The sequence below is a fragment of the Rana temporaria genome, chromosome 5 (genome assembly GCF_905171775.1).
Source record: "Rana temporaria chromosome 5, aRanTem1.1, whole genome shotgun sequence".
Classification (NCBI taxonomy): domain Eukaryota; kingdom Metazoa; phylum Chordata; class Amphibia; order Anura; family Ranidae; genus Rana; species Rana temporaria.
In genome coordinates this window covers 38015640-38043066 of record NC_053493.1, presented here as the reverse complement: position 1 = coordinate 38043066, position 27427 = coordinate 38015640, and the positions used below count along the sequence as shown (strand labels likewise).

The 27427-nt window shown below is 43.7% G+C and overlaps 1 protein-coding gene across 1 annotated transcript in view; it reads left to right on the top strand.

Annotated features, from left to right (window-relative positions):
• The window catches only part of LOC120939943 (probable assembly chaperone of rpl4), a 639324-nt gene extending 613266 nt beyond the window's left edge, over positions 1-26058 (top strand). Inside the window, exon 11 of the mRNA XM_040352408.1 lies at positions 25840-26058. Coding sequence (XP_040208342.1) covers positions 25840-26013 — 174 coding nt within the window. The 3' untranslated portion in view covers positions 26014-26058. The remainder of the gene's footprint in view (positions 1-25839) is intronic.
• Positions 26059-27427: the final 1369 nt, after the last annotated feature.

Genomic DNA, 27427 nt, shown 5'->3' with positions numbered 1-27427 from the left:
TTGGAAATCTAATGGAAACTATTATAGCGATTAAAGAGACCCAGTCACTAGACTATTCATTTCAGCAGCAATCTTCTCATGAGATTATACCATGCATCCGGAAAGTATTCACTTTTTCCACATTTTGTTATATTGCAGCCTTATTCCAAAATTGATTAAATTCATTATTTTCCTCAAAATTCTACAAACAATACCCCATAATGACGACGTGAAAGAAGTTTGTTTGAAATTTTTCCAAATGTAAAAAAAAAAAAAAAAAATCACATGTACACAAAGTATTCACAGCCTTTGCCATGACACTCGAAATTGAGCTTAGGTGCATCCTGTTTCCACTGATCATCCTTCAGATGTTTCTATAACTTGATTGGAGTCCACCTGTGGTAAATTCAGTTGATTGGACATGATTTGGAAAGGCACACACCTGTCTATATAAAGTCTTGCAGTTAACAGTGCATGTCAGAGCACAAACCAAGCCATGAAGTCCAAGGAATTGTCTGTAGACCTCCAACACAGGATTGTATCAAGGCACAGATCTGGGGAAGGGTACAGAAAAGTTTCTGCCGCATTGAGGGTTTCAATGAGCACAGTGGCCTCCATCATCCGTAAATGGAGGCCACTTTCTGTTAATGGAGGCTGTATAGATATAAAAACCGTATAGTAATGTGGTAATGCAGAAAGTGTGTTGGTGATCCATTGACAATAATGAATAATAATATAAATAAATCTTATTTAATAAGATTTTTGAAAAAAAACTGCAATGTGTGTGTCTGAATGACTGACAATTGGCACAGTCAGACATGTGCTAAATGATAATATAAGTTAAATAATTAATTGAATAATTAAACATATTGAGACAATTCATGAGATGCATAGTGCCCACCTACTGAATGCTAGCGTGATGTGAAAAAAGCAAACGGCAACAAAAAGTGAAATTAAACCCAATGGAGAGGTTATATGTATAATAGTGTAGTTTACTTGGTGCAATAGTATAGTTTGTATAGAGTTGTAGGTTGTTTGGGCTTGTAGGGCTTCTTTGTAATTAAGGACCTGACTGCAGTTATGCAAGAAAAGTGGGGGAACTCTGATGCCGAGAGAGGGTGGATACGGTGTCGTCCATCCTGGCCTGCTTGGAATCATAAATTGATTCTCAAGCATCCAGTCTTTTATAAGCCTATGGGTGTGACAAATGGGATAATCATGCGTAGGCGCCAGTCACCCCCCTCCCCCCAGAGATGTGGCGTGAGGGCCGCTAGATGAGCGGCCCACATGTGGCTCCCTTTGGCGTCCCGGAAGGCTGGGAAGCTGTCATCATCTCTGCCGCAAGGGGTGTGACGTCGTGACGCCATGCGCACGCCAAAACTCGCTCATGGGCACCTCGTCACATACAGTCTGGAGATGAACAAGGTACGCCGCCGGCACGGTGGAGCTCACGTCGGCGGCCGAGGGTCGCCACTCAGCCACCAACTAGAGCAAAAATGGGGAATGCTCATGTCTTATCTCTGATGTGTCATGGGGGGAAAGCAGTGTTTAACCGCCTAAAATAGTGCGATATAGGAGAAACACATATAGTAGAGATGAAAGAGCTGCACACCTCAAAAATGGATAATGCGGAAAGTTTTCCCCAATGGGGCATTAAAATGGCTATGTAACAAGGTCAACAATTAGAATAAATAATATTTAAAGAGTTATTTATTTAGGAGAACAGTCCAATACAAGTATGGTTAAATACAGTATATCAAATTTATAATCTGGTCCGATGATACAATACATGTTCCACAATACAATAAAAAAATACAATTGTGCACATCGTTACATTACATAATGCTAAATGGTGTGTGATCCCAGACGCGTTTCGACCTGTGTGCGGTCTGTTCAGTTACCAGGTATCACTCAAAAGTAGAATATAAAAAACACTTCCGTAGTGTGCAACCACATATCAAGCTTTTATTAAACATAAAAGGTGTGCACTCACATGGTAAAAAGCTTTGCAAACAGATAAAGCAACCAATGGTGTTCCTACGGGCTTGCAGCGACCGTGTCCCGGACATCCAATTGTGTCTGTGTGCATAGTGACGTCACCGCCATAGGCCCCATCCAAGCTGGACCAATGTAACAATATCCATACCTGGAATTCATCTTGAAATATATTATGAAGTTCTGCTATGTGAATGAGAACACGTAACAAATATAAAGTTGGCTGTAAAAATGGAAATACAGTTTAAGGCCTCGTACACACGATAGGTTAAACAGAGGACAACAGACTGATGGACCGTTTTCATCGGTCAAAACCGATCGTGTGTGGGCCCCATAGGTTATTTAACCATCGGTTAAAAAAAAGCCAACTTGCTTTAAAGTTAACCGATGGATTCCTAACCGATGGGAAAAAAACGATCGTTGGTAGGCACAACCATCGGTTAAAAATCCACGCATGCTCAGAATCAAGTCGACGCATGCTTGGAAACATTGAACTTCGTTTTTTTCAGCACGTCGTTGTGTTTTACGTCACCGCGTTCTGACACGATCGGTCCGTTCTCATCGGGTGGACTGATCGTGTGTACGCGGCATAAGGATACTAAATGCATTAATGTAGAAATCACAAATGAAGACTTCTTTTATTTTTCATTCCATATCTCATAAACATGCTACATTCCTGGCCAATGCAGAAATTAAAGTGATGACCACAAATGATACAGCAGCAACCACAAATGACATCGTTAATGGAATCCTACATTAACAACTGGACAGGTTGACAGGCTGCAGAAAAACAAGATACCATCTTCACCTCTGACTGCCAGTTGTAATCGCTGACATTAAATCACGAGCGTACAATATTCCTATTTCATATATGATATTAAATTTAGAAGTGAAAGAGCTGAGAAAACAATTAGCAGCCTAAGTAGATGCATTTGCTGACCTTATGCATGTGAATCAGATTCATATTCTGATAATAGTTTCCAATGGCAGTCCCCTCCTGTGACTAAATGTGAGCTCACATAGAATATATTACATTCGCATGTAAATAGAGGTGAGAGGTGAAATTCTGCTGACACACAAAGATAACCCTCTGCTCCCCTTCTCGCCAGTTACACTTAGCTATGGCTTTCCTATGCTGCTAATATTTATATGAATCATTCAGTTTTGATGGAGAAAAATGCAGTTTCATTAACCAACTGCCGACCATCTGCCGTCATTATACGGCGGCAAGTCGGTTCTTTCCCGCGAATAACCGTAGCTGTTTGACGGCTCCTGCTGCACAGCGGGGGGACCCAATGCACATGGCTGGCAGCCGCGATGTCCACCAGCGATCACGGGAAAGCGAACCAGAACGGGGATCTGTCAATGTAAACAGATCCTCTTTCTGACAGGGGAGGAGAGAGAGATCTGCTGTTCCTAGTGATTAGGAACAGCGATCTCTCTCCTCCTCCAGTCAGTCCCATCCCCCCACAGTTAGAAGCACCTCCCAGGGAACACATTTAACCCCTTAATTGCCCCCTAGTGTTAACCCCTTCCCTGCCAGTGACATTTACGCATTTTTATAGCACTGCTCGCTGTATAAATGTCACTGGTCCCAAAAAAGTGTCCGATCTGTCGCAGTATAGCTAAAAATCAATCACCACCATTACTAGTAAAAAAAATTATAATAATAAAAATGCCATAAATCTATTTTGTAGAAGCTATAACTTTTGCGCAAACCAATATACACTTTTTTTTTAAAGTAAAAAATATTGTTTTTTCAAAATCGTCACTCTTTTTTTGTTTATAGCGCAAAAAATAAAAACCACAGAGGTGATCGAATACCACCAAAAGAAAGCTCTAGTTGTGGGGGAAAAAAGGATGTAAATTTTGTTTGGGTACAGCGTCGCAAAACTACGCAATTGTCAATTAAAACGACACAGTGCCGTATCGCAAAAAATGGCCTGGCGAATAAGGGGGGAAAGTCTTCGGATCTGTAAGTGGTTAACAATTAACATAAAATGTCAGGCTGTACCGAAAGTAATGCAAAAAGGGACATCTTTTTTTTTTATTAACTTACATAGATTTTTTAAATTTCACGTTAGTAGAGTAACTCTTCCTATTACTTTTTTTCTTTTTCATTGCGTGTAAATAATGGTTTCCAAGCAGAAGCAATGTGCCGTCAATGAGTTCTTGTCGAAAGAAAGGTGCAGGCTGTCCGACATCCACAGAAGGCTACTTGTGTTTATGGATATGATACCAATATGTCTTGTCATTGCTGACTCAAAACTCATGGGTTTTAGTAACATTTGCTGAAGCCAAATTGAAAAATAGATGTATTTATTATACAAGCATTTAGTTGCCTACATGCAGGGAGAGAGGCACAATACATAGGGCCAGATTCAGAAAGAATCGCCTATCTTTAGGCGGGCGTAGCGTATCTCTGATACACTACGCCGCCGTAACTTAGAGCGGCAGGTCCCGTATTCAGAAAGAACTTGCACTCTAAGTTACGGCGGCGTAATGTAAATGGGCCGGCGTAAGCCCGCCTAATTCAAACTAGGCTGGTAGTGGGCGTGTTGTATGTAAATGATTCGTGACCCCACGTAAATGACGCGCTTTACGAACGGCGCATGCTCAGTATCATGTCGAATTGTCTCCGTAAATTACGCCTGCTCAATGCTTAGTCAACGTGAACGTAACCTACGCCCATCCCCATTCACGGACGACTTGCGCAAACGACGTAAAACATGTAAAAGTCTACGCTGTTCCGACGTCCATACTTCACATTGGCTGCGCCTCATATAGCAGGGGTAACTTTACGTCGGTCAGACACCTTACGTAAACAACGTATATTGATACGCCGGACGCAACTACGTTCGTGAATCGGCGTATCTTACTCATTTGCATATTTTTTTAATGGGAACGCCGAATGCGTCCAGCGTAACTATGCGCCCACGATATGCCGGCGTAGGCCATGTTTTCAGGCGTATCTAGCTTTGTGAATCGGCGTAAAGATGCGACGGCGCACATTTGAAATTACGGCGGCGTATATGGAGATATGCCGCCGTATCTCCTTTCTGAATCTTGCCCATAGTGTTGGTTTCAAAAGAATTGCCTCTCAATCTGGGGGATCTGATACAATTTATATGGCCTCAGATTGGTGGGACCTAGCTATCGGACTTTCGTTGGAGTCCATCTGTGTCTCTGGTATAACTCATTGAGATGCAAAAAGTTGTTCACATAGGCTTGTTACTTCCAGGGGCTCTTTAGGTGAAAAGGCTGAGATAGTCATCTTCACAGCTGGAGGTGTAAATAGCACTTTAACACAAAATACAGCTGTTACACAATACAACTTCTAACAAAATACACATCCAATAGATCTGCTTATTCAGAAATAAATGTTTGATACATAAAATGGCTATTCCATTTACTCTATCAGTATCATCTCCGTAAACAGTCTGTAACCTTCTGTGGATGTCAGACAGCCTGCACCCTTCCTCTCATCAAGAACTTAAAGGGGTTGTAAAGGTAAAAAAAAAATTCCCTAAATAGCTTCCTTTACCTTAGTGCAGTCCTCCTTCACTTACCTCATCCTTCCATTTTGCTTTTAAATGTCCTTAAATGTCCTTATTTCTTCTGAGAAACTCCTGTTCTTCTGTCTGTAACTCCACACAGTAATGCAAGGCTTTCTCCCTGGTGTGGAATGTTGTTCTCGTCTCCTCCCTTGATGGGGGAGGGGGCGAGCAGGAGAGTCAGGACGCCCACTAACACACAGCTCCTTTCACTATCTGCAACGTAGAGAGCGTCCTGACTCTCCTGTAGTTCAAGGGAAGGGGCGAGCACGACCCTCCACACCAGGGAGAAAGCCTCGCATTACTGTGTTTAGTTACAGACAGAAGAACAGGAAGTGAGAATTTCTCAGAAGAAATAAGGACATTTAAAAGCAAAATTAAGGATGAGGTAAGTGAAGGAGGACTGCACTAAGGTAAAGGAAGCTATTTAAGATTTTTTTTTTTACCTTTACAACCCCTTTAATGAAGGCACATTGCTTCTGCTTGGATTCCATTATTTACCTGAAATGAAAAAGAAGAGAAATGATTAAGTACAACCTTATTGTGTAAAACGCGTCTATCCAGACTACTTGCTGGTGTCCTGCGGTGCCACCTTGGGTTTCTTAATAAATGGCATTTGGAACCAATGAGATGTGCAGCCGCTTCGTCTTACCTTGATACTATCCATCGAGGTGGGCCAGGGCTAGCACTCACATAGAGGCTCACCCATTTCACCTGGAGCAGCGAGTTCTGTCCGCTCGGCCAGTTCTGAAGGCAAAAGGGGGTCCAACCTGGTACTAGCAAGGTGTACCGAATAAAGTGGCTGGTGAGTGCACAATGCCATCAATCCATACAGTGATCAGATAATCTTGTTCTTCCTTTATATTAATGATCTTATATTCATTGCAAAAAAATGACCCTTGGAGCACCTCCTGAAGGTGCACTGAGTGTTGTTGGGTAGTTGTTGGCTGGTGATTATCTAGAGCAGTGGTTCTCAACCTGTGGGTCGGGACCCTCTTGGGGGTCGAATGACAATTTGCCAGGGGTCATTGAATAATGGGCTGTTCCTGGAGCCAGTGGCCACCCACTCAGCCTCTTCGCAGTTCACGAAATGGCTGGGGGGGGCAGAGACTAGAGGTCAGCTGACTGGTCAGGAATGTGGGAGGGGCTGGAGGAGACCACATCTCCTGATTTTGGCATAGGTGTCACTGCTGCGAGACACCACAGAGCTGGAGACACGGTGAGTAACACTACCTGTGATTAGAGTTGCAATTACAAGTCCCCACTACAGTTCTCAGATCAGCAAATGACCTTGACCTTGAAGCTGGTAAGATAGCGCAGGGGGCTAATGCTCCTTTGCAGCAGTCTGGGATTGCCTGTGTCCCAAGGGTTGCAGGTTCGATCCCGGCGGGGTCCACTCAGCCTTTCATCCTTCCGAGGTCAGTAAAATGAGTACCATTGAGTTGGGTAATAATGACAACCATTATCAGCACTTAGACACAGCGGCAACGCTGTAATTGGCGCTATATAAGTGTAAACATTATTATTATTATTATTGATCAAGAGCACCTAAGCTGGCTGATCAGCAGAACTCCCCCCAGCACTGCCCCCATCCCCCCACCAGCACTGTCACTCATAGCACCCTCCCACCCCGATTAAGAGAGGGAACAAATAGAGAATCCATGGAAGGGAGGGGAAAAGAGGGAGAGGAACATTAAAAAAAAGGCGAGATAGAACAAGAACGACAGCTAGAGAGAGTGATAGGGGAGAAAAGACAAGAAATTAGCTTAAAGAGACATAAAAGGGAAATAAAGGAGAACAAAGAGCGAGTGGTACATCCTAAAATGTACCATAAGGGGTTTTAATACTGTACGAGTGGAAGGGACTCAGGGTGCGCTAAATGTCTGTCGGTTAGGGGCGCAAATTACTTGTCCTGCCTTGGGTGCTGACAACCCACCCTACGAAATTTTTACTGTTAAGGGTCCCCACAACTTGGGAAATTTTATCAAGGGGGTCACGGCACTTGTGAGGTTGAGGACCACTGATCTAGAGTGAGGTTGTTCGATGCAGGTCTGGGCAAAGGTGGCCTAGGGAGTAACATGTAAATAGCTAATATACCTTATTACTGAATGTTCGGATAGCAGGATTGCAATATTTAAAACGGATAGTATTGGTGTAGGATTATAATGAGTTGTGAAATACTGGACTGTATTTTGGTTGGAATTTTGGAAGCAAAAACATATCGGGTTGGCATTACAGGATGCAGTAGGATCTGGTGGGGGGCATTGCAATCAGACTGTTGGTTGCAGGGAGTATTGGATGCCAGGTTACAAGATGCTGGTGTTAGGCCTCGTACACACGGGCAAACATGTCCGATGAAAACAGTCTGCGGACTGTTTTCATCGGACATGTCCGCTGGGATCATTTGGTCTGATGGCTGTACACACCATCAGACCAAATTCCCCGCAGACAGGATATGCGGTGACGTGGCCGCGCCGATGACGCGGCGACGTGCGCGACCCTGGAAGGTCAATGCTTCCACGCATGCGTCGAATCACTTCGACGCATGCGAGGGCTTTCGGCCGAGCGGACATGTCCGGTGAGTCATACAGACGACCGAACATGTCAGACGGACAGGCTTCCAGCGGACATGTTTCTTAGCATGCTAAGAAACATTTGTCCGCTGGAAACCTGTCCGCTCGGCCGGGAATCCGGTCCGGTCGCCCGTACAGAAGACCGAACATGTCTGCGGAAACTGCGGACCAGTTTCAGCAAACATGTTCGGTCGTGTGTACGAGGCCTTAGATGCTGGGATGTTGGAATTGGGAGGGTTGTTAGTCAATGGAAGCACAGGAATGAGGTATTTAACAGATTCCTTCCAATGAAGCTTCAAGCAAGGCCTCTTCCCTCACCTATTTTTGGCAAGTACATATTTTTTCTGAACATATTATATATTTGTATTATTCAAAAATATTTGTCAGATTTTGTCTTGAAAGGTTTTTATACAGTCAACCATTTCTGCCACCCATATTCCTCTCTGGCTTTCCCACTTGCGGGGCTTCGTATTATGTACATTATCTTTTATGGCTACGATTGTCCTTGCCAACTGAAAATTCTTAAATATTTCTTTGCTGAAAAAAATGATACTAGACATTGTCACCCAAATTTATCACAGCTAAAATGCTGTAATTTCTCATTGTTCACAGTGTATTTTTTTTATTAGATTCGTTCTTTTTATGCCATACTTTTTATATCTTTGACAAGGCAGCAGTTATATGACTTTGGACATTTCTATGTTAAAAAAAATAAAAAAATAGCTGACTTTCCAAATTTGATGTGTGTCTGTGAGGTTGCCATTCTGCCAAATAAGAAGTAATAATGAGCTACTAGTCCATGAAGCAGCTCTAAAATACGCTTCACAAGACGTCCAGGGAGTTGCATTACTCATCCAGCTTAATAAGCTAATGTGACCTCGGCGATGGAAGGATTAATTGGCAGCAAGTAGCAGTTTGTTCATTCCTGAGCTCCAGAATGTTCTTATAGAGAATATGAAACCGTGACCAAGACTTTATTTTTACTGATTCTTTTTCCCTCCTTAAATAACTAAATTGCAGGGGAAAGAAAAATGGTCTTTGTATACTCATGTTTTTTTTATTTTTAAAGCTCATCTCTGGGCAAGTATTGGACCCCTTTCACACTGGGGCAGTTTTAAAGCTGGAAATAGCCTCTGCTAAGCGCCTCCCATTCACTGCAGTGTGACTTTTCACACTCAGGCGGTGCGCTTGTGGGATGTTACTAAAAGACCTGCAAGCAGCATCTTTGTGGTGGCTTGGGAGCACTGTATTTAGCACTCCCAAAATTTCCTGTCCATTGCAATGAATGGGCAGCGCTTCCAAAGTGCATTGACAGCGCCTCAAAACTGGAGTTTTTAACCCTTTTTTGGGGGTTATACCACCCCTATACTACACTTACCTGTCGATATATTACCCTAGCCTGTCTATATACTTCCCTAGTCCACCCCTATGCTGCCCTAATTCACATACCATTGAATATAATAATGGTATGTCATATAATTTTGCATATAGACAAGATTCTGTTGCATGTAAATCTGACTTCCTGATAAATTGGAGTGATTTTTTTTTGGGGGGGGGGGGCAGCATTTAATTCTTGGACCCGGGCAGCACAATGTCTTGGGCCAGCCCTGCTTACATCCATGTGTGCACAGAAGAGTCCCGCCTTGCATCCATTTGTGCCCAGAAGAGTCCCCCTTTACATCCATGTGTACCTAGAAGAGTCCCTTCTTACATCCATGTGTGCCCAACAGAGTCCTCTCTTACATCCATGTGTGCCAAAAAGAGTCCCACCTTACACCCATATGTTTTCCCAACAGAGTACACTCTTAGATCCAGGTGTACCCAGATGAGTCCCACCTTACATCCATGTGTGCCCAACAGAGTTTTTCCCTGCATCCATGTGTACTCAGAAGAGTCCCACGCCTTGCATCCACGTGTGCCCAACAGAGTCCACTCTTAAATCCAAGTGTACCCAGAAGAGTCCCTCCCGCCTTACATCCATGCGTGCCCAAAAGAGTCCTGCCCTACATCTATATGTACCCAGAGGAGTCCCGTCTTACATCCATGCGTGCCCAAAAGAGTCCTGCCTTACATCCATCTGTGCCCAGACGAGTCCCCCCTTACATCCATGTGTGCCTGGCAGAGTCCCCCCTTACATCCATGTGTGCCCGGCAGAGTCAGAGGTGTATTTAGGTTTTGTGCTGCCCTAGGCCTGACTAAACTCGTGCACCCCCTAATTTAAATATGACCCACCCCTTCCTGTCACGGCCACACCCTGTGTTGTTTAAGACCCGCCCTGAAATTTTCGAGTGGGGACACTAGTTCTGGGGGGGGGGGGGGCAATGAATTCCCTTAATTTACTTAGATTTCCTCTTACTTCCTGGTTGCCCATAGAGTAGGAAGTGAAGGGAAATCTTCGCAATGGGACAGGGATGGTAAAAGTGTTGCCTATAGTTCTACTTTAAGTAAATGGTGCAGCAGAAAACATATAGCACGGTGAGGAAGGTTTGTGGTCCAGGATGACAAAACAGTCAAAATTGGAAGCGCCCCCCCCCCCCCTCCACAGTTGCGGAATTCCGGCTGCCCGCATACTAGAAGCAGCGTGGCCGCTTTATGGGGGCGCTAGACTAATTTTCCTAACAGTGTAGCGCAAGCCGGCGGGGATTCTTTTCGTGCTGCCCCCCTGCAAAGTGCTGACCTAGGCCTGTGCCTTGTTGGCCTAGGCCAGGATACAGCTCTGGGCAGAGTCCCCCCTTACATCCATGTGTGCCCAGCAGAGTCCCCCCCCATACTTAGCCAGAGACAGAGCAGGTCTGAACAGAGGAAGTTCAGTCCTCCTGTAAATGCTGGAGGCGGGGCAACATGGTAATGGTTGCTGGGATGCTGACGGTCCTGGCAATCTACCATGAAGAAGGGAGGGGGAAAGGTTGCACTTGGGAAGGGTCATAGCAGTGAATGTTCTGGTCTCTGTATTACGATACGCAGACCAGTTTATACACTGCCAGCCAGGGATATTTTGATGGACAGTTGGCGCATAAAAGCTGGATAAAAGCTTGTAGCAGGACTGGATTTGGCCCATGGGCCATAGTTTGGAGAACCCTAGTTTCACTCATTTGGACTAGAAAATAGATTAATGCAGCACAAACATAGATTTTGCATTTAAAGTAGATGTAATCAACATTTAAAATCTTATGTGAGCTTTACCATGTTAATGTAATTGAATAAGTAATTTTCAGTATTTTTTATATCTTCCACCAATATCTTTCCATGAAGGTCTTTGCTCAGGCAGTTACTGTTATAAAAGACAACGCTCTGCTTCTGTCTCCCATTTGTGCTGACAAATGTCATGCAGCCATCACCGAAGCACAAGAAGACAGTAAGTGGCTGCAAGAGATTAACAGCAGTGAGATGCCACAAGGAAATAACAAAATAAATGCAAAAACGGTTTCGGTTTCTGCGTAAGGCTGCCCCTGCTATTAGCAGGGGCAGCCAATGTTACGTATACCCGTCGTTCCCGCGTCGCGATGTTTGAAAATTACGTCGTTTGCGTAAATGAATCGTGAATGGCGCTGGACGCCATTTACGTTCACGTTAAAGCAAATGACGTCCTTGCGACGTCATTTGCCGCAATGCACGTCGGGAAAGTTTCCCGACGGAGCATGCGCACTACGTTCGGCGCGAGAACGCGCCTAATTTAAATGATCCACGCCCCCTACGGGATCATTTAAATTACGCGCGCTTACGCTGGCCATTTTTAAGGAGCGCCCGCGCAAATTACGGAGCTATTGCTTCATGAATGAAGCGTAGCGCAGGTAATTTACGGAGGCGTAGCGTTAAAACGGTATGCTGCGCCTCCGTAAGAGTGCGCGCCCCTACCTGAATCTAGGCCCTTGTGTACAACCAGCCTGTCAGGTCTTTATCAAATGATCAGTGCCAGCCAGCAACACTGTCCTGTCTTATATATTCATTTAAAATATCAATATCAATAAGACTACAACAATTAGATTTGAACTTATGCCATCTGCTGGTCTATATTTATCACTATAGCTTGTCTTTGCTGTGTACATCTGCCCTCATTAATGATTTTAAAGGCCAAGTTCACCTTCTTTTTTTCTTTTAAATTCTAGCTCCCCTATGTACCAATTAATGTACTTCTTTTGCAAAAAATAAAGCAGCTTTCCATTAATTCTACCCACGCTTACTTCAGTCTTCCAATGGCGGTTTAAAAACACACATCCATTACTTCTGCCTTACTTCCTGATTAGACTTTAGGTCATGACACAGCTGATCTCATTAGCACACACCCTGTATCATCTACCCGAAGCTGATCAACTCCTAGGCCCGGATTCTCAGAGGACTTACGACGGCGCAGCGACATAAACGCCGTCGTAAGTCCTAATCCAAGCCGTCGTATCTATGCGCCTGATTCTTATAATCAGTTACGCATAGATATACATTAGATCCGACAGGCGTAAGTCTCTTACGCCGTCGGATCTAAACTGCATTTTTTTTGTCCGCTAGGTGGCGCTTCCGTCTAATTCCGCGTCGAGTATGCAAATTAGCTAGTTACGCGAATTCCCGAACATGCGCGTGGTCGACGCAGTAAAGTTACAACGTTTACGTTGGGCTTTTCCCGGCGTAAAGTTGCCCCTGCTATATGAGGCGCAGCCAATGTTAAGTATGGCCGTCGTTCCCGTGTCAAAATTTAAAAAAGTTACGTTGTTTGCGTAAGTCGTCCGTGAATGGGGCTGGACATCATTTACGTTCACGTCGAAACCAATTACGTCCTTGCGACGTCATTTGGAGCAATGCACACTGGGATATTTTACGGACGGCGCATGCGCAGTTCGTTCGGCGCGCGCTTGATTTAAATGATACACGCCCCCTACCCGCCGAATTTGAATTCCCCCGGGTGATTTACGCTACGCCGCCGCAACTTACGGAGCAAGTGCTTTGAGAATACAGCACTTGCCTGTGTAAGTTGCGGCGGCGTAACGTAAATCGAAAACATTACGCTGACGCAGAGATACGCCCAATGTACAAGAATCTGGGCCCTAAAGTCTAATCAGGAAGCAAGGCAGAAGTAATGATTTTTGACCACTTAAGATCCGGAAGGATTCACCCCCTTAATGACCAGGCCATTTTTTGCGATACGGCACTGGGTCGCTTGAACTGACCATTGCACGTGCAACGTTGTACCCAAACAAATTTGATGTCCTTTTTTTCCCACAAATAGAGCTTTATTTTTGTGATATTTCTGTTTTGAGCTATTAACAAATAAGAGCGACAAGTTTGAAAAAAAAATATATATATTTATTAGTTTTTGATATAATGAATATCCCCCCAAAAATATATATAAAAAACATTATTTTTCCTCAGTTTAGGCCAATATCTCAAAAAGTGTATATTGATTGGTTTGCTCAAAAGTTAGTGTCTACAAAATGGGGCATAGATTGATGGCATTTTTATTTATTTTTAAATTTTTACTAGTAATGGCAGCGATCTGCCATTTTTAGTGAGACTGTGACGTTGCAGCGGACAGATCGGACACTTTTTTGAGACCATTGACATTTATACAGCGATCAGTGCTAAAAATTGCACTAATTACTGTATAAATGTCACTGGCAGGGAAGGGGTTTAATTCAGTTTAATTTGTTTTTTACCTAAGGATCCATCCATCCACAGTGAATGTAATTTGCTATGGACGTTTAATTCAGTCAGTTTGTTTCAGGGAAGGGGTTAACACTACAGGGGGATCAAGGGGTTAAATGTGTTCCCTGGGAGGTGTTTCTAACTGTGTGGGGGCCGTGCTGACTGGAGGAGGAGAGAGATCGCTCTTCCTAATCACTAGGAACCGACGATCACTCTCAGCTCCCCTGTTTACACTGGCAGATCCTCGTTCTGCCGCTGTGTGGAATGATCGTGGGTTGCCCGCGGATGTTGCGCCCGCCGGCCATGCACATGGACTCTGAGGCCACGCGCGCCTGCTATATCTGTTACATGAATCGATGTACAATGACGGTACAACTGCGGTGGCTGGTCTTTAACCACTTAAGACCCGGACCAATATGCAGGTTTTTGCCCCTTGCCCCTTTTTGCGATTTGGCACTGCGTCGCTTTAACTGACAATTGCGCGGTCGTGCGACGTGGCTCCCAAACAAAATTGGCGTTTTTTTTTTCTCACAAATAGAGCTTTCTTTTGGTGGTATTTGATCACCTCTGCGGTTTTTATTTTTTGCGCTATAAACAAATATAGAGCGACAATTCTGAAAAAAATGCAGTATTTTTTACTTTTTGCTATAATAAATATCCCCAAAAAAGATATAAAAAAAATATTTTTTCCTCAGTTTAGGCCAATACGTATTCTTCTACCTATTTTTGGTAAAAAAAATCGCAATAAGCGTTTAACGATTGGTTTGCGTAAAATTTATAGCGTTTACAAAATAGGGGATAGTTTTGTGGCATTTGTATTAATATTTTTTTTTTTTTTTACTACTAATGGCGATTTTTTTCGTGACTGCGAAATTATGGAGGACACATCGGACAATTTTGACACCATTGTCATTTTCACAGCAAAAAGTGCTATAAAAATGCATTGATTACTGTCAAAATTACAATTGCAGTTTAGGAGTTAACCACTAGGGGCGCTGTAGGGGTTAAGCGTGACCTCATATGTGTTTCTAACTGTAGGGGGGCGGGGCTGGATGTGTGACGTCATTGATCGTCTTTTCCTATATGAGGGAACAGACGATCAATGACGGTGCCACTGTGTAGAACGGGGATGGTGTGTTTACACACACCTCTCCCCGTTCTTCAGCTCTTGTGACCGATCCCGGGACACCGGCGGCGATTGGGTCCGCGGGTCCCGCAGCCGCGGTCATGGAGCTTCGGACCGGGTCGCGACCCGCGGCTGGGCTCTTAAAGGCGACGTACCTGTACGTGCCTGTGCCCAGGCGTGCCATTCTGCCAACGTATATGTGCAGGAGGCGGTCCTTAAGTGGTTAAACAACTATGTGAAGAGTGAGGTAAGCATGTGTAGAATAAATGGAAAGCTGTTGTATTTTTGCAAAAGAAGTGCATTAAAGGTATATTGGTACATAGGGGAGCTGGAATTTAGGGGGGGGAAATGGTGAGCAAATCTGAACTTGTCCTTTAACTGCTTGCCGACCTGCCGCCGTCATTCTACGGCGGCAGGTTGGCTCTCCTGCACGAGAGCCCGTAGCTCTACATCGGCTCTCTCGCAGGCTACCAGGGGCGCGCGCGCGCCACCTGCTCGCCCCCGACTCCCGTGCGCGTGCCCGGCGGGCGCGATCGCTGCCGGGCACACGCGATCGCTCGTTACAGAGTGGTGACCGGTAGCTGTGCTAATACTCTGTTCATACAATGTATGAACAGAAGATCAGTCATTTCCCCTAGTGAGGCAACCCCCCCCCCCCCCACAGTAAGAACACACCCAGGGACATACTTAACCCCTTCCCCGCACCCTAGTGTTAACCCCTTCACTGCCAGTGCATAACTTTTGCGCAAACCAATCAATAAACGCTTATTGCGTTTTTTTTTATTACTTTCAATAGATTTTTATTTTTCCAAATATAGAATGCAATTACAGTATGACCAAAGGCCGTGTCTACAACATCAAAACATTCAACAAATAAGGCAAAATGTCAGCAACAAGGCCTCAACCGACTTCATATTGCCCGATTGTAGGCTGATTAATATTACGTTTTTTTTTTTATCTAAAAATATGTAGAAGAATACAAATCGGCCTAAACTGAGGAAAAAAATCGTTTTTTTATATATTTTTGGGGGATATTTATTACAGCAAAAAGTAAAAAATATTCATTTTTTTCAAAATTGTCGCTCTATTTTTTTTTTATAGAGCAAAAAATAAAAACCGCAGAGGTGATCAAATACCACCAAAAGAAAGCTCTATTTGTGGGAAAAAAAGGACGCCAATTTTGTTTGGGAGCCACGTCGCAGGATCTCGCAATTGTCAGTTAAAGCGACGCAGTGCCGAATCGCAAAGAGTACTCTGGTCTTTGATCAGCAATATGGTCCGGGGGTTAAGTGGTTAAAGTGCAGTTACGACGTGAATCCCATGCCTGATCAACAGGTTTGTCCTGGATAGGGGTTTATCTGTCTCTGACTTATGTCTGACTAGCTATGTCTCTGATTTCCCTGTGCACCGTGTATTTGTACTCTGTTTTGCTGTGATTATGTAGATCTTCAGTCCATTTGTCTGCCAAAGCTCCTTCTAGCTGTCTACAACCTCAAATTGCTTTTCCCACTCTTGGCTTGGCCATCAGTCTGCTGACTCTGCTACTGTCTGTCGTTTGCTGTGAATATCTGTCTGAGGACTTCTGCTGCTTTACCATCTGTCCTGCTTGTCGTCAGCTGTGATTTCTAGCAACACGGAGGGTCCTCCGAACTCTGCAACATCGGCATTGTGCAGCAAATTTGTGTTTTTTTCCCTCAAGTGGATTCTGTATATCAGTATATGAAAATCTAAGGCTGGTGACAGTGATAGTTCTGCTGAAACCTTATCCCCAACTTGACATAGAGTTAGTATTTTGGATATGTGTTCTGTGAGATTCACGTTTACAGGGCAAATATAAATATAATCTACAGACAACTGCTCCACGGGTGGCCAATTGTTAACATTCAGCTATTCGATTGTAAATTTGGATCTTTAATGGGTTCTGTAACGGGAGTCACTTTTGGGCACAGATTGAGCCAGGAAATAATGGACATATGTTGGATTGCTTTAACCTGGGTCTGTAATCCACAATATATTCCAGAATGTCTGGAAGAACTAATTACAAGTTGTTGATTCTGAACCCAACAGGTCAATAGAAGAGTGACTCATTCATGTTGGAACACAGACTGTTAAGGGGGTAATTAAGTCTGCTACTATCATGTAAACTAACCTTAGTCTGGCTTCTAAAGACCTTTCCCTGTGTTATTCTAATTGACACGGTATTGTGTGAATTTCTATTGATGGTAGTGTATTGTGAGTTAGCACAGTCTAAAGGTCAGATGTCTGACTTATGTCTGCTAAAGGAATGTGTATTGTATAGCAGGTGAGAGAGTCATGATGTCTGACTTGTCAGCAGTAGCTAATTTGCTCATGTGGATTGTGTCAGACCTGGTGCCAGAAAGTCTGACTAAAAGATGTGTATTGGGCTCATTGTATAATGTTGTGGGTGGAGTTCAGTCATTGTTCTTTGGGGTTTCTAACTGTATAAAAGCCTGAGTTTCCCATTAAAGGCTCTATCCGTTTGGAACCAGAGAACAGAGCTGTGTCTCGTTTCTGGGGAATCCATATGGGCAGTGTTCGTCTGCTGGATTGTGGAGTGTCGATAAGCTGTCGTGGGTTGGTGGAATGGAATATCGTAAACGGCGTTAACCCCTGACCGTTACATGTTCTATCTATGCTATAAGACAGGCAAAACAAGCAACTGCTTGGGGCCCCAAGCTGGTCTGAGGCCCCAGCAGGGCGGGCCCTTGCCGCGCCGCCGCTTCCTATAAATGCTGCAGCCTGTAGCGTGGCCAAGCTCCTCTTCCTAGTTCTTCCTGTACCGTAACCTCGCGGTACAGGAGATTCAGTTTCCTGTTCCCGGCCGGACTGACAGGAAGTGCACACACTCAGTGCTTGCTTCCTTTCAGTCCGGCCGAGAACATCAGAAGAAGCACTTATCAAATTGATAAAACAAAATGCTTCCAAAGATAACTTTTTAATAAAACTGCACCCCCCCCCCCCGCACGCGCTTATCGACTTGCAATGACAGAAGTAGTACTCAGTGTTCAGCGGCAGCCCCGCGTCTTGCATGGGGCCCCCAAATTCCTTCAAACGGCCCTGGCTATAATACAGACTGAATCACCTGCTTGGGCACCACCCAGATATGAATGGCTACATGTATGTTGGTTATGAATGATTTACTGTATTGGCGTATAACACTCACTTTTTTACCCTGAAAATAGAGGGTAAACTGTGCCTGCGTGTTATACGCAGGGGGCTGTGGAAAGTTTTTTTCCTGAAACTTCCCTCCTAAAGTTAGGGTGCGTGTTATACGCCGATAAATATGGTATTAGCTTTACTTTATTTCAAGTCATCATTTGTACAAATATTTAGCTTTTGACCAAATGTCTCATCTGTAAACCTACATTGCTTTATGGATAACTTGTAAACATGCTGGGTTTACCACCCTGTAGTTACTCTTGGGAGTACTTTTTATTAAGGCTGGGTTCACATTATTGTGAATTTGATGTGGGTTTACCCACATCCAATTTGCAAAGCAGGAGATTATGACCGGCTCTCTATGGAGCCAGTTTACACATCTCTACAGCGTCTCGGGTGCAAATTGCTTAGGAGTCCTGTGTGTCTTTTGGTCCATTTCAGGTCCAAATTCAGGCAAAAATTCGTGCTGAAATCGGACCTGAAACAATAGATGGGGACACACTCGGGGCTGGCCCAAGACATTATGCTGCCTGGTTCCAAGAATGAATTGCTGCACCCCCCTCTCAAAAAAATCGCACCCTCCAAAAGGTCCCCACATCCATAATTTTATATCATGATAATTAAAACTGATGGCACTGATTGCACTGTGATTACACTGATGGGGCACTGTGATTGCACTGATGGGGCACTGTGATTGCACTGATGCCCCTGCATGTAAACTGGCCCCCACACACCACCAATCCCCATGTTTTGGCAGCGAGCAGGAGATCTTCTCCCCAGCTTTTTAGAAGCTGGGGAGAAGAAAAAAAAAATAGAAACCAGCTTTAAGGCCCCTTTCACATAGAATGTCCGGTCATGTCCGCCTGACCATTTTTCAGGTGAACATGATCAGACCATCCCTACACCCCTATGGAGAAGCGGATGTCCGCGAACACCTGCTGATATCCGATTTTATCTGCCAAATCCAGAAGGCTGGTGGTCCCATTTTTCATCTGTCTGGCGGATCGGATGAGAAAATGGACAGGCGGTCCGTTTTCATCTGATCTCCCTATAGAGGAGATTGGGACTCTTACAGGTACATCCGGTTGGATGTACTGCCAAATTCTCTGAAATGCCTTTGGAGACGGCTTATGGTAGAGAAATGAACATTCAATTCAAGGGCGACCGCTCTGGTAGACATTCCTGCAGTCAGCATGCCAATTGCACTTTCCTCAAAACTTGTGACAAATTTGGCATTGTGCTGTGTGATAAAAATGCACATTTCAGAGTTGCCTTTTATTGTGGCCACACCTGTCCAATAATCATGCTGTCTAATCAGCATCTTGATATGCCACACCTGTGAGGTGGATGGATTATCTCGGCAAAGTAGAAGTGCTCACTAACACAGATTTTAGACAGATTTATAAACAATATTTGAGTGAAATAGGCCTTTTGTTTTGTGTACATAGAAAAAGTCATAGATCTTACCACTTTGCGCCCAGAGGCCGTCATATGACATCCTTGGCTTTGTGGTGGTATATCTGAATGATGGGGGCAGCTACAGGCATCATTCAGATATGGGCATTTTCAGCCGGTGATTCTCTACACCAGTGTGTCTCAACCCCAGTCCTCAAGGCGCCCCAACAGGTCATGTTTTCAGGATTTCCCTCAGAACAAACTGCTGTGGTAATTACTAGGGCAGTGAAACTGATCAAATCACCTGTGCAAAATAATGGAAAGCATGAAAACAAGACCTGTTGGGGCGCCTTGAGGACTGGAGTTGAGAAACATTGCTCTACACCATAAGAACTGTTCTGCCGCTCGATCGTTCTTACGGGCGGCGAAAGGGGACGTACCCCCTCCTGCCTCCCTCCGGTGCTTCTACCGACTCTGCGCTGTGATCGGTGAGTCAGAGAATGGATCCGCCGCCCACGGATGCTGATCATAGAGATTTTTTCTTTTTATTTTAGGCTTCCCAGCCTAGTGGTGAGATGTGGGGTCGTATTGACCCCATATCTCACTGTAAAGAGGACCTGTCATGTCATATTCCTATTACAAGGGATGTGTACATTCCTTGTAATAGGAATAAAAGTGATCAAATTTTTTTTTTTAAAGTGTCAAAATAAAAAAATTTAAGTAAAATTAACAATAAAAAAAAAACATTTTAAAGTGCCCCTGTCCCCGTGTGCTCACACTCAGAAGTGAACACATACGTAAGTCCCACCCACATATGCAAACAGTGTTCAAACCACACATGTGAGATGTTGCCGCAAACGTTAGAGCGAGAGCAATAATTCTAGCCCTAGACCTCCTCTGTAACTCAAAACATGTAACCAGTAAAAAACATTAAAGCGTCGCCTATGGTGATTTTTAAGTACTATAGTTTGGCGCCATTCCACGAGCGTGTGCAATTTTGAAGCGTGACATGTTAGGTATCTATTTACTCGGCTTAACTTCATCTTTCACAATATGCCAAAAAATTGGGCTAACTTTGGGCTAAATTATGATTTTTACATGTAGGAGAGAAGTGTCAGAATTGGCCTACAGGCAAAGTGGTTAAAGGAGTTGTAAAGGTTTGTTTTTTGTTTTCTAAATAGGTTCCTTTAAGCTAGTTCATTGTTGGTTCACTTATCTTTTTCCTTCTAAATGTTTTTTTTCTTTGTCTGAATTTCTCACTTCCTGTTTCTCCTCGGTAAGCTTGCCCCCATCATCCATGGGGGTTAGTCAGCCAGAACAGCTTGGATGATGGGGGCAAGTTTACTGAGGAGTAACAGGAAGTGAGCAATTTAGACAAAGAAAAAAACATTTAGAAGGGAAATGGAAGGAAAAGGTAAGTGAACCAACAATGCACTAGCTTAAAGGAACCTATTTAGAAAATAATAAAAAAACTAACATTTACAACCCCTTTAAGTTCAGCTCATGATAAATAGGGGCAAACACAAAATTGTTGCATTTTTAATTTTGCTGAGTAATATATATATATATATATATATATATATATATATATTTGTTTTTTTTTTGTTTTTACGAGAGTAGGAAAGGGTCAGCGTTTCTAAATTCCTGTGTAGGTCATCACTGGGGTGATTCACCTTCTCTGCTTGGCCTGGTGACCAATGTCACCAAGAATGCATGTCATGGGAAAATCAACATTTACAGCTCTCTCTAGAACAATGAGGACAACTGCTCCAGTGTCAACTTTCTAAAAAAGGACATTTTTTCCTCTGACTTTCTGTCTAGTGTGACCTAGACAGCAAAATTTACACTTTGTAGAATTTTTACCCATTTTTTACTCACCCAAAACTAAAAAATCAGTTTGGTCTTTATTTACACTTTAAAGTGGAGGTTCCATCAAAAAAACTATTTTGCTTTAAACTGTAGCTTGCGACTAAAAAAGAAAAAAAATAAATATTTTTTTTTACTCATCTGGAAATGCCTGTTGCTATGCGGTCCCACGAAATCTGCCTTTGAAACCACCTAGGATTCTGACATCCTCTCCCTCTAATGCTCCTGGGAAATGTGTTTCATCATTTCCCAGGATGCAGTGCACTGTCCAATTATCACTCCCCATCCAAGACTTGCAGGAAGTACGGGCCAGATTCACATAGAACTGCGGCAGCGTAACGTATCGTAGATACTAGGGTTGTCCAGATACCGATACCAGTATCGGTATCGGGACCGATACCGAGTATTTGCGGGAGTACTCGTACTCGCGCAAATACCCCCGATACCTAAATAGAATACTTCCCCCCCCGCCGCTGCCGCCGCATCGCGCCTCCGCATCGAAAGCCGCCGCATCGCACCGCCGCATCGAAAGCCGCCGCATTGGTTAAACGGCGTGCGGGAACATCACAACTTTCATTTGAATAGCTGTAGTGTTCCCGCGCGTATAGACACTCCCCCTTGCTCGGGATTGGATGGGTGATCGTGATCTGTCCAATGCCGAGCAAGGGGGAGTGTCTATACGCGTGGGCAAAACAGCTATTCAAATGAATGCTGTGATTTTCTCCATGCGGCGGCGGCTTTCAGCGGCAAAGGTATGGGGGAAATGGCTGGAGGGACATGGCTGCATATGTGAGGGACATGGCTAGAGGGACATGGCTGCATATGTGAGGGACATGGCTAGAGGGACATGGCTGCATATGTGAGGGACATGGCTAGAGGGACATGGCTGCATATGTGAGGGACATGGCTAGAGGGACATGGCTGCATATGTGAGGGACATGGCTAGAGGGACATTGCTGCATATGTGAGGGACATGGCTAGAGGGACATGGCTGCATATGTGAGAGACATGGCTAGAGGGACATGGCTGCATATGTGAGGGACATGGCTAGAGGGACATGGCTGCATATGTGAGGGACATGGCTAGAGGGACATGGCTGCATATGTGAGGGACATGGCTGCATATGTGGGGGACATGGCTGGGGGGACATGGCTGCATATGTGGGGGACATGGCTGCATTTGGGGACACATTTAAAAAAAGTATCGGTATTCGGTATCGGCGACTACTTGAAAAAAAGTATCGGTACTTGTACTCGGTCCTAAAAAAGTGGTATCGGGACAACCCTAGTAGATACGTTACACCGCAGCAAGTTTTCATCGCAAGTGCCTGATTCACAAAGCACTTGCGATGAAAACTACGCTGGCAGCCTCCGGTGCAAGGCGGGCCAATTCAAATGGGCGTGTGCCATTTAAATTAGGCGCGCTCCCGCACCGGACCTACTGGGCATGCTCAGTTTCGCAATTCCCGTCGTGCTTTGCGCGCCGTGACGTCATTTTTTCGAACGGCGTCGCGCGTAGCGTACTTCCGTATTCCCGGACATGTTAGGCAAACCACGTTAAATTTTAAATTTAGACGCGGGAACAACGGCCATACTTTAAACAGCAATACGATTGCTGAGTAAAGTTAGGGCAGGTCAAACGACGACTAACTTTGCGACGGGAAACTAGACTAGCAGCGACGTAGCGAACGCGAAAATCCGTCGGGAATCGCCGTAACTCCTAATTTGCATACCCGACGCTGGTTTACGACGCAAACTCCCCCCCAGCGGCGGCCGCGGTACTGCATCCTAAGATCCGACAGTGTAAAACAATTAACAAGTGGGTGACTAAAGCGCTAGCCAACAGTGAAAATTAAAAGTGACCAGTGAAAAACAAAATGCTGCTCAAATCTAAAATGTGCTAACAACAAATAAAGGTCTGAATAAAGAATGATGAGCGCAAACTGAAAATCTAAAAGTGAATATAAAGACAGTCCATAGGGGACTGATAACAATCAATAAAGATATGCAGTGAATTCAAAATTAGTGAAATAACCCAAAACTGATAATAAATCCAAAAATAAAAGTCCAAATATATAAATCAAAGTTTGGATAAATCAATCTAGTGTGCCAGTGATAAACAAAACTTCTGCACTTCGAGCATCAATGTGGACAATCTTGATAACTCTTTGCTTAGCCTGGGCTCACAGTGCGCTTACCTCCAGACACTAGGTCATGCGTGTCAACGAAATCCTCCCAAAACTGGAACAGAATCCAAACAGTGGGTAACTCGTGTTGCACGGAATCTTCCCAGTGCTGAGATAGAATCGAGGGGCGTTCTCTGTATCCAATACCAGTATAGGTCCAGGCGCAGCGAAGTCGACTCCACAGGATAGCCACAAGGTGTATCAGGAGCAAATGTAGAAATAAAAAGCTCTCATGGTGAAGTATGCAAGCAATTTAAAATGTAATAAAGGTAAAAATGTGCTTACATTGAAAAAACGAATAAAACGCCAAACAGCGGCACTTCCGGTGGACGGTCAGGGTGTCACGTCACTTCCGGTCACATCTAACCTTATGCATTACGTCACGACACGTGACTTCATCAGAGGTTGAACCTCTGATGAAGTCACGTGTCGTGACGTAATGCATAAGGTTAGATGTGACCGGAAGTGACGTGACACCCTGACCGTCCACCGGAAGTGCCGCTGTTTGGCGTTTTATTCGTTTTTTCAATGTAAGCACATTTTTACCTTTATTAAATTTTAAATTGCTTGCATACTTCACCATGAGAGCTTTTTATTTCTACATTTGCTCCTGATACACCTTGTGGCTATCCTGTGGAGTCGACTTCGCTGCGCCTGGACCTATACTGGTATTGGATACAGAGAACGCCCCTCGATTCTATCTCAGCACTGGGAAGATTCCGTGCAACACGAGTTACCCACTGTTTGGATTCTGTTCCAGTTTTGGGAGGATTTCGTTGACACGCATGACCTAGTGTCTGGAGGTAAGCGCACTGTGAGCCCAGGCTAAGCAAAGAGTTATCAAGATTGTCCACATTGATGCCCGAAGTGCAGAAGTTTTGTTTATCACTGGCACACTAGATTGATTTATCCAAACTTTGATTTATATATTAGGACTTTTATTTTTGGATTTATTATCAGTTTTGGGTTATTTCACTAATTTTGAATTCACTGCATATCTTTATTGATTGTTATCAGTCCCCTATGGACTGTCTTTATATTCACTTTTAGATTTTCAGTTTGCGCTCATCATTCTTTATTCAGTGTAAAACAATTACACCTGTCGGATCTTATGGATATCTATGCGTAACTGATTCTATGAATCAGTCGCATAGATAGAAACAGAGATACAACGGCGTATCAGGAGATATGCCGTTGTATCTCTTTGGTGAATCGGGCCCTAAGTGCCTGTAGGCTTCACAATGCCCACAAGCAAAATGGCAACGGTGTAGATATAGTTTTATAAACTATCTTTTTTGAATATCTATGCGGATCGGCGGCGGATTGTAAAATAGTAAGTGACCAGATTTATATTATAAAAATGCAGGATGAAAGGACATACATTTAAAAAATGCTAATTGTGGTTGGAACTCCGCTTTAATGATCCTATTTCCCACAGTTGGACCTTCAGATCATGAGCATATCAAAAAGATCAGAACATTCTGTGTCCACTGGGATGTATGGTTCAAATTTCATACAATAAAAAAAGTCATATTTGTCTGGCGTGATCATTACAACATTGTGCGTTTACTCTAGAATATTAGTGGACATATTTTTCTAAACAATGATGTCGGGAAGTATCTAGCCATGTCAACCTCTTCATTCTCCAACTCTCTAATAGCAATGAAATGAGTGACCTCTCATACGTGTTCTGAGATAGAATCCTGGCGTTTAAAGACCTTTCACCTTTTTTGCTAACAACGTTCTCTATTTGTTCACCTCCAGAACATGCATTGAGAAAGTATAAAAACTTGTATTTCTTCTTTGCATTGAAAGCATCATAGTTCATACTTTGAACTAACAGTGATCGTTGCCTAAAAGCTTAAGTAGACAAATTCACTACAATAATAGCTCTGGGTACACTTTAGATCTGTACAATATAATGATGCTGTTTATGATACTAAAACTGTTTTTTTTTTTTTCAAATACAATGTTTCCTGTTGAGAAAAGAAACCAAAGACCCAAAAGCCGATTGACAGGATGTTGTTTTTTTTTTTTAAAGTTATAGCTATTTGTAAGGATTCTCAAACGATGAAATGCACTTGGTCTAAGTACCATATTTTTCTCTAAATGTATACAGAAACTATTAACGCAGCTGGCTTGATATTTCCATCTTACTTTTAGAAGTCAACAAATATTTTCTTGCTTACCTCTCCATTCCCCCCTCTGTTAAAGAAAATAGTTGTAGTGCCGTTTCTCTGGTTTTCAGAATGCTTTTAGTTTGAGTGTATTTTTTCATCCATTAAGAGCTTTGTGAAATTATCATCACGGCATGGCGCTGCCAACTAACCCGTTTACCATGTGATTTCTCTACAGCTGTATGTGAAGCTGAAGTGTGATGACCCGCCAGTCCTGGAGCACGTTGATCAATTACTTGGCGAACTGGGTGCTGAAGACACGCAACAAGATTCTGAAACCGAAGACGCCCCGGTGGACAATATTGATGATGACTTTGTCCAAAGTAGTGATGATGAAACAATGGAGTCTTGAAATGCAAATATTTTTTAAATAAAAACGTTTTGATTAGTAAAACAATTGTGATCTCTAGTGTTGGCTACTATTAGAAATGGAGTGCGTGTACCAATCTGTAATATGTTTGTCTTTAAAGTGGAGGTTCACTCAGAAATAACATTTTTTAACCTTAAATTCCTGCTCATTTTGTCTAGGGGAATCGGCTAGTTGTTTTTAAATCGAAGCAGTACTTACCGTTTTAGAGATGCATCTTCTCCGCCACTTCCGGGTATGGGCTGCGGGACTGGGCGTTCCTATTTTGATTGACAGTCTTCTGACAGGCTTCCGACGGTCGCATCTATCGCGTCACGATTTTCCGAAAGTAGCCGAACGTCGGTGCGCAGTATAGAGCCGCACCGACGTTCGGCTTCTTTCGGCTACTCGTGATGGATGCGACCGTCGGAAGCCTGTCGGAGGACTGTCAATCAAAATAGGAACGCCCAGTCCCGCAGCCCATACCCGGAAGCGGCGGAGAAGATCGCTCTCTAAAACGGTAAGTACAGCTTCAATTTTAAAACAACTAGCCGATTCCCCTAGACAAAATGAGCATCAATCTAAGGGTAAAAAATTTTTTATGGGTGAACTCCCGCTTTAAGGGGTTGTAAAGGTACAATTATTTTTTTCCTAAATAGCTTCCTTTACCTTAGTGCAAGCTGTTCTGACAGGCAAAATTGCAGGACGGACTTCCTGAGTGTGGCAAAGTGTGCCCACCCCTGCCCACTTTTAGCAAATTTCTCTTGGCGAGTAATTAATGGGAATGTGTCGGAGTGGGAGGTAACAGCAAGTTACCACTTAAAGGGGTTGCAAAGGAAAAAAATGTTTTTCATAATAAGCATCCTTTACCTGCAGACATTCCTCTTTTCACTTCCTCATTGTTCTTTTTTGCTCAGAAGTTGCTCTATTTCTTCTCTGTTCTGTTCACTTCCTGCTTGTCTGATTTTACTGACCACCGTGATGGGAGGCTTTACTGCGGTGGTCAGTAACGTGCTCGCCCCCTCCTGGGAACTACATCTGTGCGGCAGGACGCCCTCTACATGTTAGAGACTTCAAGGAGGTGTGAATTACTGGGCGTGCCACAATTCATACTGGAAAATGTAGTTCTTACATGAACGAGCGCCGCAAACCAGGAAGTGAATGAGAGAACAGAAACTAGAATGCCGGAGGTGATATAGATGAAGGAATTTAATAGGTATTTACTCGTTTTTTAACAGAATCGTTACACTATTCTGTCTGTCTACCTTGCAGACATTAATTTTAGGCAAACATTTTTTTTTCTTTACAACTCCTTTAAGCCAGAAGTGTCGGAGCTTTGCCTGCACTTAATTTTTTATTCTCCGATTCCATTTAAAGGGGTTGTAAAGCTTCCTTTACCTTAGTGCAGTCCTCCTTCACT